At 33.4% G+C, this 16,552-nt stretch overlaps 1 protein-coding gene across 1 annotated transcript in view; it reads right to left on the reverse strand.

Annotated features, from left to right (window-relative positions):
- The window catches only part of LOC147382155 (MBOAT (membrane bound O-acyl transferase) family protein), a 28,441-nt gene that overhangs the window by 11,563 nt on the left and 326 nt on the right, over positions 1 to 16,552 (reverse strand). The window contains exons 2-12 of the mRNA XM_086428835.1: positions 16,391 to 16,446; positions 7,496 to 7,677; positions 7,357 to 7,405; positions 7,067 to 7,170; positions 6,887 to 6,951; positions 5,719 to 5,780; positions 4,658 to 4,717; positions 4,039 to 4,152; positions 1,565 to 1,689; positions 1,426 to 1,477; positions 1 to 63 (exon numbers count right to left, since the gene is read on the reverse strand). Of these exons, the coding sequence (XP_086284961.1) occupies positions 1 to 63; positions 1,426 to 1,477; positions 1,565 to 1,689; positions 4,039 to 4,152; positions 4,658 to 4,717; positions 5,719 to 5,780; positions 6,887 to 6,951; positions 7,067 to 7,170; positions 7,357 to 7,405; positions 7,496 to 7,677; positions 16,391 to 16,446 (932 nt within the window). The remainder of the gene's footprint in view (positions 64 to 1,425; positions 1,478 to 1,564; positions 1,690 to 4,038; positions 4,153 to 4,657; positions 4,718 to 5,718; positions 5,781 to 6,886; positions 6,952 to 7,066; positions 7,171 to 7,356; positions 7,406 to 7,495; positions 7,678 to 16,390; positions 16,447 to 16,552) is intronic.

The raw sequence follows: 16,552 nt of genomic DNA on the forward strand, positions 1-16,552 counted from the left end.
CAACGACCAAAATCGGAAGTAGCGCCATATCAGAAAAAACTTTAGCCACATAAAGTTTAGGACCTGTCACAAGATTTAAGAGAAAAGATAGCATAAGTTTATTTGCATTTCAATATAAATGTTTATAAATGCAAGGTTTTGCTACAAGATATATGAAAAAGAGAAACAACAGTAGAAAAGGAATATGATAACCAAAAAACAATAAGGAAACAAAATTCTAAAAACCAACATAAGACATAGCAATTTCAACCACCCATTTTACATAACCAAAATCTCTCATTTTATAATAACTAGATTACTCACAATTTTTATCATTCCGAGTATACCCAAAATTCCAAAGCAGTTTTGAGCCTTAAACATCAGAAAATCATGAAAGTCGTACAGTAACAGTTCTAGATCTTGGCTTTCCAATGAACCAATGGCTTATTTGAGTAAAATGCAGTGCCTCTTAGACCTTAATGATGTCTAGGCCCGACAGGATTTGAGATCCAGGAACTATTCTTCAATAATTGTTGCTGTGGCTTTAAACCAATCTTTGGTCAAGATCATTGGCTATATGATTTAGAAGATCTGCTACGTAAGACCATAACAACTCTTCTTTTTCGGCCTTTCCCGTCCCCCCCTTGGTAAAAGTGTATTTATCATTCAGAAATCCATCTTTGTCTACGCTGCTAACTCTCAGTTTGGTCCAACTTCTGTTTCATTTTGTTACTAAAATCGGAGGGGGAAAGTTATTCAGCAATTTGTGTGAGATAGAGCTCGATGTTGTGAACCATGGTTAGAAAAAAAAATCTAACCAAGGTTATAATAAATCGAGAGAACATGGATCACTTCAAAACTTCTCTCCTTCGAACAAGTTAGAGTACACTTATTCAGCAAAAGCCAAAAGTTAAAAACAGAGGACAATACTTAAGTGTATGAGTTTCAAGTGAATTTCAATGCACATTGAAGATTTGCTAATTGCAGAGGGAAAAAAAAAAACAATTACAGAAGGAATATCACAATAGAAGTTAAATTAATAATCACAAATTAGCCTCAACAGAACCTGACCAACTGGACTCAAAGGTATGCCCTTGAGCACAGGAACATGAGTATAGTGCAAATTTTAGAAATACCTAAGGGGATGAGACATCTATCAATGAATTAACATATTCTTTATAGAATTATTTATATACGTAATACCATAATCAATTAACAATGTTTAAATTTAAAAACCTTTAAATACATAATTATCTGACCTTTTCTTGAATGCCTTTATTTCGTTTTGGATTTTCTATTTCAATAAAGTTTACTCACCAAATAAATAATAAGAATAAATTCCAAGTCAATGACTGCAAGAATACTAGTTACAAGGTTGAAAAACAGTTAATGGTTCAAAATGTATTTAAGCTAGAGAACTTTAACATTCTAAAGAATGCTACTTACCCCGTATCCAATTATGAAGACCTCCAAAGGAGATAAATGCTTCCATGAGCCACTAAAAAGAAGAGGGACAAAATTAAATTTTAAACAAGACTGTATAAGTTTTTCCTACAACCTCTCCTTTAGTTCATAAAAAGCTCACCTGATTGTGAAGGCGTTATAATAAAAATAATGTGTCATTAGTTCCATGAGAAACAGACTAAGCACCCATCGGATCCCATACCAAGCCACTGACCTTACAAGGTAATTTCTTTGCGGCACATCTAACTGAAAGATCAAAATAGATAAACTTGTTAATATTTTACTATTGATGAAAAACATACCAAAAATGAAGGAAAAGCTGAACTTCAGGCAGATACCCACCTTACAACATACAACTGTAACATTGCATATGAAAGAGTTGAAGAAAATTAGAAATTTTATTTTTATAGGAAGAATAACGAGCCACAATTAACCGTACCACAGCCAAAAGATGGTACAAAAGATTGTAGCAGAAAGAAAAATTAAATAGTAAGGTTGTTGACAAAAGGAAACTTAATATATATTTACACTCTTCATGGTTTAGTATAGGTAAAATTACAGTCTTGCTAGTCATTGTTACGAATGAACGAGCACTAGATACAATTCTCCTTGTTAATAGTCTCTCCCGACAGTAGACCCATTGAAAGAGACTGAGTCTCATCTCCATTAGATCGCCCATAGCAATGATAATGGAAAGTCAACTATAAACTTTCTGCACCTTTTGTGTTACACAAGCTGAGATTAAAACAGAAAGCTCATGGTTGCAGCATGAGACACCACCCAAATGATTCATTGGCTCAAGTTTAACAAAATTTATAGCAATACAAAACTATTTCTATTTGGAACTTCTCTATCAAAATTTTCACGCAAGTGTGCCACTCCTAAAAGGGCATTAAAACAGTAAAATTGTTTCTTTTCCATAGCTCATGCCATTGTTTAGTTAATGGCATTTCACAAAATAACTACATATTCAGAAATTACAACATAAAATTCATGGAGACAAAATTTTTGAGGAGCTCTGTTTCAAGCAAAAAAAGAGTTAATTTACTTACTATATGTCAAGATTTGACAAAATCAAAATTGAAAAGAAACGATAATAAAAGAAAATATTAGAATGCCACTGGTAGAGTAAAATTCAGATTTCGTAGAGAAAAGATACTAAATTTTAGAGGGTGTATATTTCGGTTAACCTGGAAATGGAAAGTTTTTTACCAGAGCATAAATGAATACAATTTTCATGGAAATGATGGATAATGTCAAAATTTTCATGGAAACTACAGGAACTGATAAAATAGACAAGGAAACACCCATAAGTTATCAAAATACAATAAACAATTATATTGAATGTGGAAATGATGATCAATAGCATTCCCCTACACAAGGAAGTATGGGAATATGAGAGCACGACAACCAAAAACTATGTTATACATGAAAATTAGAATAACAATCTCACATTAACTATATACAATTTAGTATATAATGTACATTCTTAATTGAATAAACTGTTAACTTCATGCACTACATATTTTTATTTTTAAATATGTATGAATAAATTATCAAATATATCCAACTAATTAGAATATGGATGAACGGTTTTGCTTATATGAATGTGCTAATATTCTTAGAATACATCAAATGGGATGATATATGCATACCTAACTAATCATAATTCATATTTTACCAAGGAATGAATATTACTATTAAGTGTAATGTATAAGTTCGTGTGATTCGAAATTTACTATTTTTTGTTATTTTAATATATTTTATCATACTTTTAGAATACTTGATTAAAAAAAAAATATTGCAGTCGAATCTTATGGTCAATTGAAATATCTCCACCAAAAAATTGCATTTTCTAACTGAAATTTGACCATTTTGGTCAAAAGTTACTCTATTCACCTAAATATTTCATCAAATAGATATTGGCGTTCCACCAAGATATATATATAAAAGAAAGGAAATTGTTGGTTAAATTTCATGCCAAGCCTCTTGGAAATGGAAATATTTCTGTATATATTATTGCCAGTGGGGCTAGAAGTAATATACAGCTGTATAATAAGAAGAAAAAAAATTCATCAGGATCCTTTTCTCTACAAAGTCCAAGAATTTTCACCAAAAACATGAACCGAAGCTATTTAACTATGATCACTCCATCTTCTAAATTTCCTGCACCGCTTCTGGCTCCTCTCCTGTGTCTAGGATTCTTAAAGCCCTTGCTTTTACCCCACTAAATCGTTTCTGAAATAGTGGCCCCTCCATTATTTTCTGAAACAACTTGATAAGGATGGGATCATCACTGGAAATTCTGGATGTATGCATGCTTGAATATAATGTGAATGAATACACAATATTTGTTAATAATATAGGAGCGGCTTATTTCTGTGTGCCTTTAAATTTACAATACCAACAAGTATAATATTCATTATGAAAAAGTACCTCAAATGAACTGATAACCATAGAAAATTGTCAATATACAAACAGTATTAAGAGTAATGAGGATCTTTTCCAGATTCCATTTGGTAAGAGAATATGCGGCTATAGAATTCAGTGTTATATTGCTGCGAAAAGGAAATAATCCAAATGAACATGTCAAACCTGCGAAGTGAACGCATTGAAGCTTATAATTGGTCCAGCAATGTAAAGTGGTGCATACGCCAAATAACTTAGGTACATGCTAAATGAGAATTTCTCGATTTGGACACTTCTCTCCTGCCAAAGATAAAAGAATGTACAATCAAAATTATTCTCAAAAATAATAACCAAATCTCAAAGAGAAGAAATACAAATATAAGAATTCCCTATTATAAATGTACTGATTAAGCACACACTCGAATGACTAAAACCAAATCTCAAAAGAAGAAATGCAATTATAATAATTCCCCCTATTATAAATATACTCATTAAGAATGTACTCGAATGACTTTAGGATCCCCATTTCAAGATGAGAATGGCAAATACAGAATGCATCTTAGAGAGTTCCTATGAAGAAAGATTTGACTAAAATGCATCTACATAAGGAGAAATAGTCACTGGATTACATGGATAGATTTGATTAATCACCATTATGATATCAAACCTTTATCATTACTAAAATAACATTCTCTGTTACTGATTGTCCATTTCCCGTGAGTAATTGATCATGCTGTGAGCAAGTCCATAATGTTACTGTGTAGCAAACACATCTACTATTACTCGTCCGTATATAACAACGAACCTGTAAAAGTTGGTAGCATGCTTTTCCAGAAGAACAAATATGGCAACGTTGAATGTGTTTCTGTGACCACAGAGAAAGAAACAATTAGCAAAATCATCCATTGATGTAACACAAAATGAGAAGGGAGTAAAACCGTAAACAATAGATTGCATGTATGACATTTTCAAATGGAAAAATGATTAAATGTGCATAATGAACTGCAAGTTTTTGGGGAAAATGGATCCAGGTGCACAATTCCCAAAGAATCTGCCATGTTTGGGACACCAACATGCTGACATAATTTACTAAAGGTGATTCAAATGTTTTGTCAAAAGGTAATATTTAAATATTGTTATTTTTCAAAAAATATATTTAAATAGTGTTTACATAATCTTGATGTTATTAACTTTCTCTAAATACTCTCTCTATATTCTTAACACAGACAAAGCATTCTAAAAATCTCTCTCAACATACAGACAAATTCTACGGAGGTGTCAGCATATTAGATTTCTGGTGTTAGTGACACTTCAGACCAGTGTCAGACATGACAAATGTGCCATGTCCTTGTTACATAGAAACAGACCATTTATTATCAAACAATGCGCTTAACAAAAAACATTATTATCAAACAATGCAACACTGTTATTTCCAATCATCCATCTTTACATCCTCATCTCCAACACACTCAATTTATTGCGTCTTTCACATATCATTCTACAAGCACATCCCCAATTTAACTAACCATCCAGCTTTGATTACATGGAAAACCTCTTCGTCAATTTATCCGTCCTTATGTATAATGAACCCTAGATAACAAAAGTGGCCACTTTGGTGTATTTTTAGATCATCAATTTTTAATAAACATTCCTCGTCGTGGGTGTCAATACTAAATTTACATTCCACATGCTCAGCCTTGGTTATACTTATTCTAAAGCCCTTGGACTATTCTAAAGCCCTTGGACTCCAACAACTCTCTCCATAATTTCAGTTTTTGTTGACTCATCCAGTCTCATCAATAAATACCATATCATCCACAATGGATGGATAAACTTGAGTTGAGCCAGTAAATAATAAAACAATACCTTTTGATCACCTCGATGCGCCCAGTAGTAATCATATCCAAAGCTTATCATGCGCAAGATAACTGTCACATAAAATAAAGCACATAATTAAAAGAAAATAAATAATGCAAGCTCAAAAATAATTTCCATATTCACATTAGCATATTATATCCTGACTTAATCCATACATTAATAAACATTATATTACTTAAACCTAATATTTTCTTTGTTTTTTTGCTAGGCTCCGTAGCATTATTGTTGGTTGTACGACTTGTATTCCAATTCCATGCTTGTAGATTGGGATGTCTTTTCCTTCTCATTGAAAGCTAAATGAGTTTAAGTATATTTGTTAAGCAATCTACAAATTTATGAGAATGAAAAAGTAATGGTTCTTTTCAGAATTGTCTTAAGTTTTAAGTCATGACTCACTTAATATAGTCATAGTCACTTTATACTAGACAATTACTTCATAGGTTATTCACAAAAGTCAACCAATTAGCACACAACTGCACTAGTGATACAGATGCATGGATGTTTAACACGAACGAATCACTCTACAGATTCTCACTGACGACCACCGATGGCAAAAGCATGACTGCCAGCTCAAAAGAGCAAGCATATAGCCTCAAAGCATGAGGATGATGAGACAAGAGTATGGATTAGTTAATTCCTAGAGAATCAAGTCCAATATCCTCACTTTTTATTCAGTAAAATTGTGTACATCACGTGATTAAGTCAGTGTGTTTGATACATAGTAAAATGATGATAATACATGAAAAAAAAAGTGTTACAATCATTATTAAGTTGAGATTGTCCTAACATTGTGCAAAGTGTACTATGTCATGTTAATAGGCCTACAAAGGTGATTTATATCCATCAAAAGTTTTAAACAACCACTGATACCAGGGATGGAGCCAAGATTTTGTCTAAGTGAGGGTAACTAAGACACCTAAAATTTTAAAATTTTCTTGTGGAGGCAATGCAGCGGATTTTGTTCTCCGTCACTCTTATATGTTCCTGACCCCCATTGCCCCCACTTTAAAAATTCTTGTGAGGGCAAGTGCCCCCACTGTAAATCCCCCTGACTGATACGATATGAGAAACAGGCTCTATGCATCACATGTGCTTAAAGTCTTAATGATTAAGAAAGGGACTAATTTACCAAGCTATGAGGATATCAAAGAAATACCAAAGTTAAAGCAAATATGCCACCTAAAGGTACCCCGGTAGTTGTCCAGAAAAGCCCAATGTTGCCTGTGCACATCAATGAACACAAGTATGAAGAAATGAGATACAATTGCTATGTGCAACAAGTTTTTTAACCATATGAAGAAAATAATAACCAATTATGGTAGCTTGTATAACTAACCCAAACATGGAAAATGAATATCCTTCATAAACACGGTTGCATAGAAGAAAAAATATGTTGAATATCCAAAGTATATATGAGAAACACTTAGATTGTACAAATATCTGCAGAAACAAACATCTAGTAAAATATGATGAGAATTAGAAACTTAATGGATGATCTGCGAAGCATAACATGAGCTTCAATTTAAGAAATAATAGAAAGAGTATTGCTTCTATTGACAATATAAGCTAATAAAAACCATGAACAATTCAACTAAATGGAAGATTCATAATGTTGAAGAAGCGCACCTTTACTAGAAGGAAGTTAAGTGAAGCAATCAAAAGAACAAATAAGACACTGCCAGTTTAATCAAAGAAAAGTTAGGGAAAACACCATTCAAATTAGAAAAGATGACAACTCAGATAGAGTTATGACCAAAATACATACCAAGCTCCATGTAGATATGACAAATAGCTCAAAGAAATCAACAACCAAACAATTGACATCCCTCTCCCTTTTAAGTGGTATCTAGCCCTCAAGGTATTCGCCACAAGTGTGAAAATCCCAAAAACAAGGGTTAGAACAGGTAAGTTTCCACGGAAATTTCTCCATTGAGCATCAGATACATCCTACACAAATATTATAATACATCATGTGATAGTCAAAACAAATCTATTTTAACATTCAACACATTTTAGGTTTGACATAGCAGTAAATATGGGTATTTAATAATAAAGAAATAAATGTTTTGCAGGATTATAAACTGAAAATTTCATATAGATATGTGAACATATTTACAAATGCTGACAAAAAATATTGAGGTCCTTGGGTTGCATGACAAAACTTTCACTAATTGATAAGAGCAAAGGTGTTAAGAGTCAAACACGGGTACGTGGCATTAGTTTCAACAAAGGCGAGAAAATAGGATAGGTGAACTCAATAGTATGTCTAATAGTATATAATATATTAATTATTATTGTAAAACTATACGGATAACACAGGATAATGTAATGTGATGTCCTATAATTAGTGTAATAAACCTAAAGACAAATAAATACATACATGAAATGTTATATTTAAAGTATGGAAAGTTTCATTTGGGAAAGGTATAACTCATAAATCTATCATAGATGTTTATGAATTCGTTGCAAGGAAAGTTAAAAAACAGAAACGAAATCAAAGAAATCAGTGTGTTGCACTAAAACCTGTGGAACATAGGAATTTGACACTGGTACTTCACTCCTTCAAAAAGAAAGCACACAGCATAACTGCCGTTCTTCTTACTAATATGGGCTATTTGGAGTCACCTTGGTGAGGTAGTAAAGTCTATGTGGCAATACCAAAAACCTGGATCAAAATCCTGCCTTCACACTTACCTCACCATACAATACGAAGGACCAACGACGATCTTGGAGGAGGAGTGGGAGAAGCTAAAGCTTCCCTCTTTTCTTTTTAATCAAGTTTCAATGTGCGACTAAGCTTTATTTCAATAGAATGATTTGTCATGGGTAAGGATTGACTCTATTGTCTGAATTTGAAAAGATATTATGTGATCTATCAAAAAAAAAACAAAAAAGATATTATGTGTGTATGTGCATGCATGCGGACAAAATTAAGGAAAGTATTATATAAATTTCACCTCACACCATTCAAAAAAAAATTATCTCACTTATCCTTTATGACACACACACACACACACACACACACACACACACATATACATATGAGGCAAAAATGTATATTATAAATTTCACCTCACACCATTCAAAATTCAAAATCGCCTCACTTATCCTTTATGACATTTTCTTCGTCAACACATGATGCATGTGAAACTCAAATAATTTGACACCGAAATGAACTAACTTCAAGAATTATGCACCTTCTCTCTAGAACAAGCTTTAAAGCCATGCACTCATGCTTCAATAACCAAAAAACACAGCACCATTTTATGCACAAAATTAGGGCTGTCAACGGATGCTTATCGGTTTGGATACAGTAATATCCGAATTTGAATCCGAAATTTGTATCTGATATCCTAATTCGAATTCGAATTCGAATCCAACAGATGTTCTAAAATTCTATACTAATTCGAATCCAATCATCCTATCGGATAATATTCGATTAGAATTCGAATAATTTGTATATTAAAAAAATATTTTTTTTTGATAAATAAATCCTTATTTATTGATTTTTCATTATTAAAAAAAAAACCTATTATATATTATACTACGTATATAATAAATATATCAAATAAAATAATATATATTATATTATTTCGAATTGGATATTATCGGATTTGAAATGTTAATATCCGAATCCATATCCGACAAGGATTCGAATATATAAAACTATCCGAATTCGAATCCGATATTCGGAATTTTTGGATAATATCCGATTTTTCGAATTCGAATTCGAATTTTCGACCATCCATTGACACCCCTACACAAAATGGTAAATCGACCACTGCCTGAACATGATTTTAGAACTCAATTTTGTGGATATGATCGGCACCCATCGAGTCTAGTTTGACTAGGCTGAACAATCCAGTTCGAACAAGTCAACCTCTTCCAAACCAATTTCGACATTAATTGAAAACTATGAGTGTGTATATATATATATATATTTTAAATGTTTTTTCATAATTTGGATTGACAGATGCTATAATCACAAAAAGATGTTTCATATTAATCACAAACATTTAAAATCTTAAATATTGGTTCAAATCAGTTGATTTCATTGATTTTACCAAACACTGGTTTGAGTTTTCAAAAAAAGAAACGAACGAACTTGGTTTTCAAATGAGACTATGAGGTGGCTGATTCAGAGTGGAAAGCTTGCTAAGTAGCATTTGAGTCCATTCCAACTCACCGAAGTGTAGTTAAGGGCGAAAGGCGCAAGGCGAGGTGCACGCCTGAGTTAAGCAAAGCACAATAAAATTATAAAATTATTAAAATTAATACATTAAATAATGAAAGATGGATTCTAGATATATTATAATTTTAATATGAATAAATGTAATTTTTATAAACAAGTTAAGGTATTCAACACTTAAAGAAAAAGAAGAACAATCAACAATAGCTGAAAAAATAGAGAGGAAGAAGAACAAGAATAAGGAAAGAAAAAGTAGTAAAAGATGGCCAACAACATGTGTTGTTGCTGCTATGATACAATAACAAATAGGGTCAAGGTTTAAAATGTCGTATCAGATGGATGTTTTTGTCAAGTAAAAAAAACCAATACTGAATCGATTGATACATTCTCGAAGCATTCAATGCTTAGGGGGGTCAATATTTCTTATTGGTATTGGTTGATACTGATATGTATCGACCGATATATTTCAATATTTGAATGATGACTAAAGCCTAGTTCGGGTAGAGCTTGGTTGACCCCAAAGCCAACCCTATAAAGGTAGGCTCTACCTTTAGACCAACCCTACACCCCTAACGGGCTCGGGCCAATAAAAATGATAAAATATTAAATTCAATATTTTTAATGATAAACAATTATACTTTTCAATTTTTTATGTAAAGATATGAATCTAATCCAAAATTGGTGTCTTATTTAAACAAAAATGCAAAAAAAAAAAAAAAAAAAAAAAAAAAAAAAAAAAAAAAAAAATCAGTTTTTAATGAGGCGCGTGCCTGGTGTGCCTTGCGCCTTGATTGAGGCAAAGTCAAGGCATGTGCCTCACTTACACTACCTTACCTCACATGTACTAAGGTGCCTCAATGCGGCCCGCCTTGAGGCACTCCTGAGGAGCACTAAGGTGCTCGCCTTGACTACAAAGCCTTACCAAAGTCAACTCATACTCATCCAAGTTTAAAAACCATGCACCCGACTCATCAAATTTGTAAGAAACTAGTAAATACACCAAAAGTTCTTGCATAATTGTATCATGAGCTGTGATTTATAATCATTAGTAGCCCAAAGCAATAACATGAGTGGAAGTTGATTCAACTTTGGGGAAGTTGGTTGTTATGTGATTTCTTTTCTTTAGCAATTTTAAAGGCACAAGGTTACTTCTAGGGTAATCAACCTCTTGAGATAAACTCTTTTGAGTAAGATAAAATTCAGTCTACATTCTTTAGTAATCAACCTCCTGAGATAGACAAACTCTTTGTTCTTCAAAGAGATCAGATACACCATAACTCTTCTCCTAAAATTTAGTAACCACCCTTACACTCAAGCAACCACACCAAAATTCATAACTACACCCACATACAATCTCAGGTTAGATAACTTCCAAACTAAATAAATAAACTCGACTAGAATAAAATACATCATTAAAACATCAAATCTCAATGTATGCCAAAAATAAACTAGTCACATAATATTCTCCCTACCTTAGAAAAATCTTGTAAATCGACAAATTGTTATCCCCTTCGTCTTCAATTACAGCGTCGTCTGCTACCTTGGCTTCACCCATTTCTTCCGGCCAACTTCTCTCCAAGAGGAAAAAATTTTAACCTTACATTTATGGCTTAGAGAAAATCTATTGTCGCAATTATAGCATAACTCCCAATCTCTACGCTTTTCATCTCTATAAGCGAGAGTTGTTTGAGGGGAACTGCTAAAGGTTTGCCAACATCACCCAGAGCAAAATTGTGTTGGTGTTGTTTGCAGGTTTGTTCAACTGTCTTTGAGCTAATATCTTTTCTTCTTGCATTCTGACAAGTCCAAGATCGTCAGAGATGGTACTAGGCCTGGACATTTGACACTGAGATGTTCACTTTTTCCAACCCTTAAATGAAAAAATTCGCCATGAAGGCCTCATTCAAGACTTCAGTCCTGTTAAGTGGCTCTTCAAATTGCATTTGATATTGCTCCACCGATGAAACTTGACGTAGCTTAGAGCATAGCCATTGGGTCATCATATTGTGAAGGACCAAATCTAACCTACATTGCAGTTAGAAAAGAATCCCCAAGTTGAAATCGCACTTGACCGTTCCAACCAAAGAAACCATTTGAGTGCCTTACGTTCCATGTGGAAGGAGGCTATAAGCAGCTTTTGAGTAGTGGGCGTTTATTGGTAAACAAAAAATTGCTCCACCTTATAGCACCAACCATCTGGATTATCTTCAAATCTTGGAAAATCCAAATGCACCACTTGAGTATGGATTCCCTTATCAACATCAAGGTCTTATGTGTCAATTAGTCTATTAATTGTTTTTCGTTTAAAACTCTCCCCTACATCCTTGTTAGGTTCCATGAAAAGTTGCTTAGTTCTAGAATCCATGACTATTTTTTTTTTTATAAGTATAAATTTATTGCACTAAAGAGAATGTTCAAATGGCAATCGAGCTAAATACAAAGTCTTCAAAAAATACACCTTTAAACTCCGAACAAAGCTTACACTAATATAAGAGCAACCCCACAACATCTAACAAAAACTCCCGCTTGTAGAGATTTTATTTTATTTTTTATAAGTAAAAGATTTTATTAAAGAAAAAAGGCAAGGCTGGGTGAGATGACCAACCCAGCCAAACCAAATACAACAGGACAAACCAAATCATCAACTACACACCCTCTCCCAGTTAGCTACAAAGTCATAAAACACAACCCCTCTAAACTCCATAAACACTTTTGACCAGTAAAAAACGAGGCCTAAAATAGATATCATAATTCCTTGAAGATGTATAGACTTGTCTTAAAAAATACACATGTTTCTTTCTTTCCAAATATACCAACAAATTGCGAAAGGAGTACTACTCCATAGAATTCTCTTGGCCCCTAATAGACCAAACCCAGATTGGAGCCAAGCTTCAAAAAGTTCTCGCACTAAATGTGGAAGACATCCTGATAAGCCAAACAATCTAAAAAAATGCCCCCAAACTTACGAAGCTACTTTGCAATGAAGCAAAAGATGATCTTCAGACTCTCCCTAACTTAAACACATCATACAAATATTAGCCTCGCAAAAACCTCTACGCATCAATGTGTCTATGATCAGAATTTTTCCTACACTGTTGTCCAGGTAAAAAAAAACAATCTTCGAAGGCATTCTTGGACCCCAAACAGCTATTGAAGGAGAGGGAGAAACCTCTATGTTCGCCAAAGAGTGGCAAAAAGAATTAACCAAAAACAAACCTCCCTTGTTTACCCTCCATACCCAAGCATCTTCCCTATCAAGGAAGTTTGGAGGAGAGCTTGTACGTGCAATCAAACTCCCAACTACCTCTATCTCCTAGTCGTTGAATTCCCTTCAAAACCCAAAGTCCCATGAATACTCTCCTCCTGAAAAGGTTCTAAAGCTTTAAACTGGCAAACCTTATTTTGTGGACAAAAAGTATAAAGGTGGGAACCCCTCTGAGAGGGGACCATAGCCACGCTAGCTATCCTCAATCTGAAAGTAGGAAGCTCTTTCAGAATCCCTCTCCAAACTCCACTCCCAAAAGCCACCCAATCCATGCTATTCTCCAGCCCAAAAGTATTCAACCCAAATTTTGCAACAATTACACTTCTCCAAAAGCTATCCATATCAACTCCGAATTGCTACAACCACTTTCCCAAAAGCATCAGATTTACCACTCCAATCTTTATAGTGCCAAGGGCACCTTTGCTCTTAGCCAAGGTCACACTGATGGGGACATAAAATCTTGAAGAGTAGATTTTAGTTTTTATTTAGATTTCTATTTTAAGACTTTATTTTTATGTTTTTAGACTTCTTTTGATATTTTATTGGCCCATGGTCTTAGTATAATATTTAGGAGCAGCTTAGTAACTTTAGTTTGTCTTTTATTTAAGTTTATTAGGATTTGAAAATTAGAAGAGAGAAAGTTACAAAAATTAGATTTATTTATTTGGTATTTTAGTTTCACTAGGATTCTTGATTTATTTTCTTTATATAGATTGTATTAGGATTTTTTTAATAAAAACAATGAAGATTTTGATGAATAAAGAACGTGTTTCTTTCATGGAGTAAAGTGAGTTCTCCACCATTCTTAGTGTGATTCCAAGGTTCTATCTTTTTATCATTTTCTCTATTTTTCTTTTCTATTCTTTTTTTTTTTTCTTGATTTTATTTTACTTTCTTGATTCTTAATTCTTGAAACCCCTTTCTTGATTATTGATTTTTTATTCTTGAAACCTACAAACCTCAACCCTTAATCATTACCTAATAAACTTTAATCTTTAATTTCTTCCTTACCCTATAAACCTTTACCTTTAACCATTTTCATTGAGATTGTCGTCATACTTACCCAAAATCCAAAATTAAATTACCCATCCCCAGCCAAATTTCCTTAAATCCCCTATTTTGCCTAAATCAAATTTCATTTTCTTGTCTTCCCTCATCGTCCTACATCACACACACTTCCAATTAACCAGCTGATGTTTTCGCTTACCTCCCTTATTGTGCAAAGAAAATCCCAAATCAATTTTTCCAATTCTTCTTGGAATAGAAAACAATGAGAGATAATACACTAGAATACTAGAGAGTACACTTTTTATCAAAGTTAGCTTTCCCCTTTTGAAAGAAAATTGGCACACCATGAAGCTCATCGCCTGCTCACTTTTCCCACCACCGGATCCCAAATTGTCACAATCCTATAGGATGCACCCAAAGGAAGGCCTAAGTATGTGGAATGAAGACTCCCCACATGCCACCCCAAGGAAGCGGTCATCAACGCCACATTGTAAACTATCCTTATTGCAAAAACTTTGCTCTTCTTCAAATTCATTGGTATGCCAGACATTGCATTGAAACAACACAAAATGCCGCCTAGCTTCCTCAACTGATCCCACGAAGCATCTAAGAAGACAAGAGCATCATATGCAAATTGAATATGCTAAACTAAAGGACCATTACCCCCAACTGATAAACCAGATAAATCACCAATTTCCACCCCTCTGGCCAACATACGCCCAAGAGCTTCCACTATAATAAGGAAGAAGAAAGGGGAAAGAGGGTCGCCTTGCCCCAGCCCCCTAGCGCTTCTAAAAAATCTCTGTGGAAACCCATTCACTAGCATTGAAAGAGATACAGTTCAAAACTCACCCAATCCACGTCAACTCGAATCCCGTTCTACCCAACAAATACTGCAGATAATCCCAATTAACATGATCGTAGACCTTCTCCAAGTCTACTTTGCAAACAACGCCTGCTTTTTTATCTTTCAATCTGGAATCAATATACTCATTGGTGATTAGCACCCCATCGAGTATTTGGCTCCCCTTAATGAAAGCAGTCTTTGTAGAGCTAATCAAACAATGAAGTACCCCTTTCAATCTATTGGCCAGGAAATTGGAGATAATCTTGTAAGAAGTGGTTAACAAACTAATGGGTCTAAGATCCTTAAATGTTTTTTGCCCCAAAAACTTCCATATTCCTTTCTAGCCACAACCATGACTAAAATTTTTACCATCAATTCATTGAGCATCTTCCCATGCATTTCAATCATCTCCTTCAACAAACCTATCATCTCGTCGAGTTTGGAATTATGTGTTCCCTCTACCCATCCCAGAATTAACTGCTCTACTAGCAATGTTACGTGATATCTTCTTCTTAGGAATTTTTAAAGATACAAGATGGTAAACCTCCTAAGAAACTATTTTGAATCAAATAAATTTCAGCTTGCATTTTCTATTCTTCCAAGAGATTAAATAAACCATAACTCTTTTCCTAAAATTTAGTAACCACACCTAAACTTAAGCACCACCCCACAAGTAGTAACTGTGCCTACAAATAATCCCGTGTTAGATAACTTCCTAACTAAACAAAACAAACACAACCAGAGTAAAATACATCATGAAACATCTGATGTATTCCAAAAATAAACCAGTCACGTAACATTAGCTAGCAATAAACACAACACATTGTTTGTTAGGGTTTAGACCCATAGTTTAATTGGTTGACATATTTCAATGCCACTCCAAAGTCATGGGCTCAAATCCAACTTATCCATAACAATAAACTAAAAAATAACTCAGAGATAATTGAAATGAAAAAAGAAAAAAATCCGTATTCAGTTTCATCTCTCCCCCTCATCTATACCAAGCTGACTTATCCGATTCATCTGATCTTGAACGATTCAAACCATTTAAAGTGATTTAAATTTATATATTAATATAAATATATATTTATAATATTATACTTTTTTTCTTATGATATGGAGGATTAATAGATACTTAGGCACAAAATCTTAATTATATGGATAATAATTCTTAAATCATAAAAAAATTAATTATTTTATATAAAAAATGCATAAACCCAGTTGACTCACCAACTACAGAAGTTCTAACTTTACAACAAATTCTCTACTAATTGTTAGATAAGAGTGATTCTAATGCAAAATGAGAAGAAGAATTAGATGTAAATAAGTGTTGGATATGATGAGAACATACATTCAATCGATCCGTGATCCATCCACGCCGCAAACCATATAGTCTCCCAGAATGATCTACAGTTGTGCAAAAAAAATTAGAGAACAAATCATTAATCTGAATAAACTTGTAGATTTCGAAATGAAAATTAAAAAAATAAAAATAATAATAACTGAAATCAAA

The sequence above is a fragment of the Akebia trifoliata genome, chromosome 16 (assembly GCF_017979445.1).
Source record: "Akebia trifoliata isolate Shusen 1 chromosome 16, ASM1797944v1, whole genome shotgun sequence".
NCBI lineage: Eukaryota > Viridiplantae > Streptophyta > Magnoliopsida > Ranunculales > Lardizabalaceae > Akebia > Akebia trifoliata.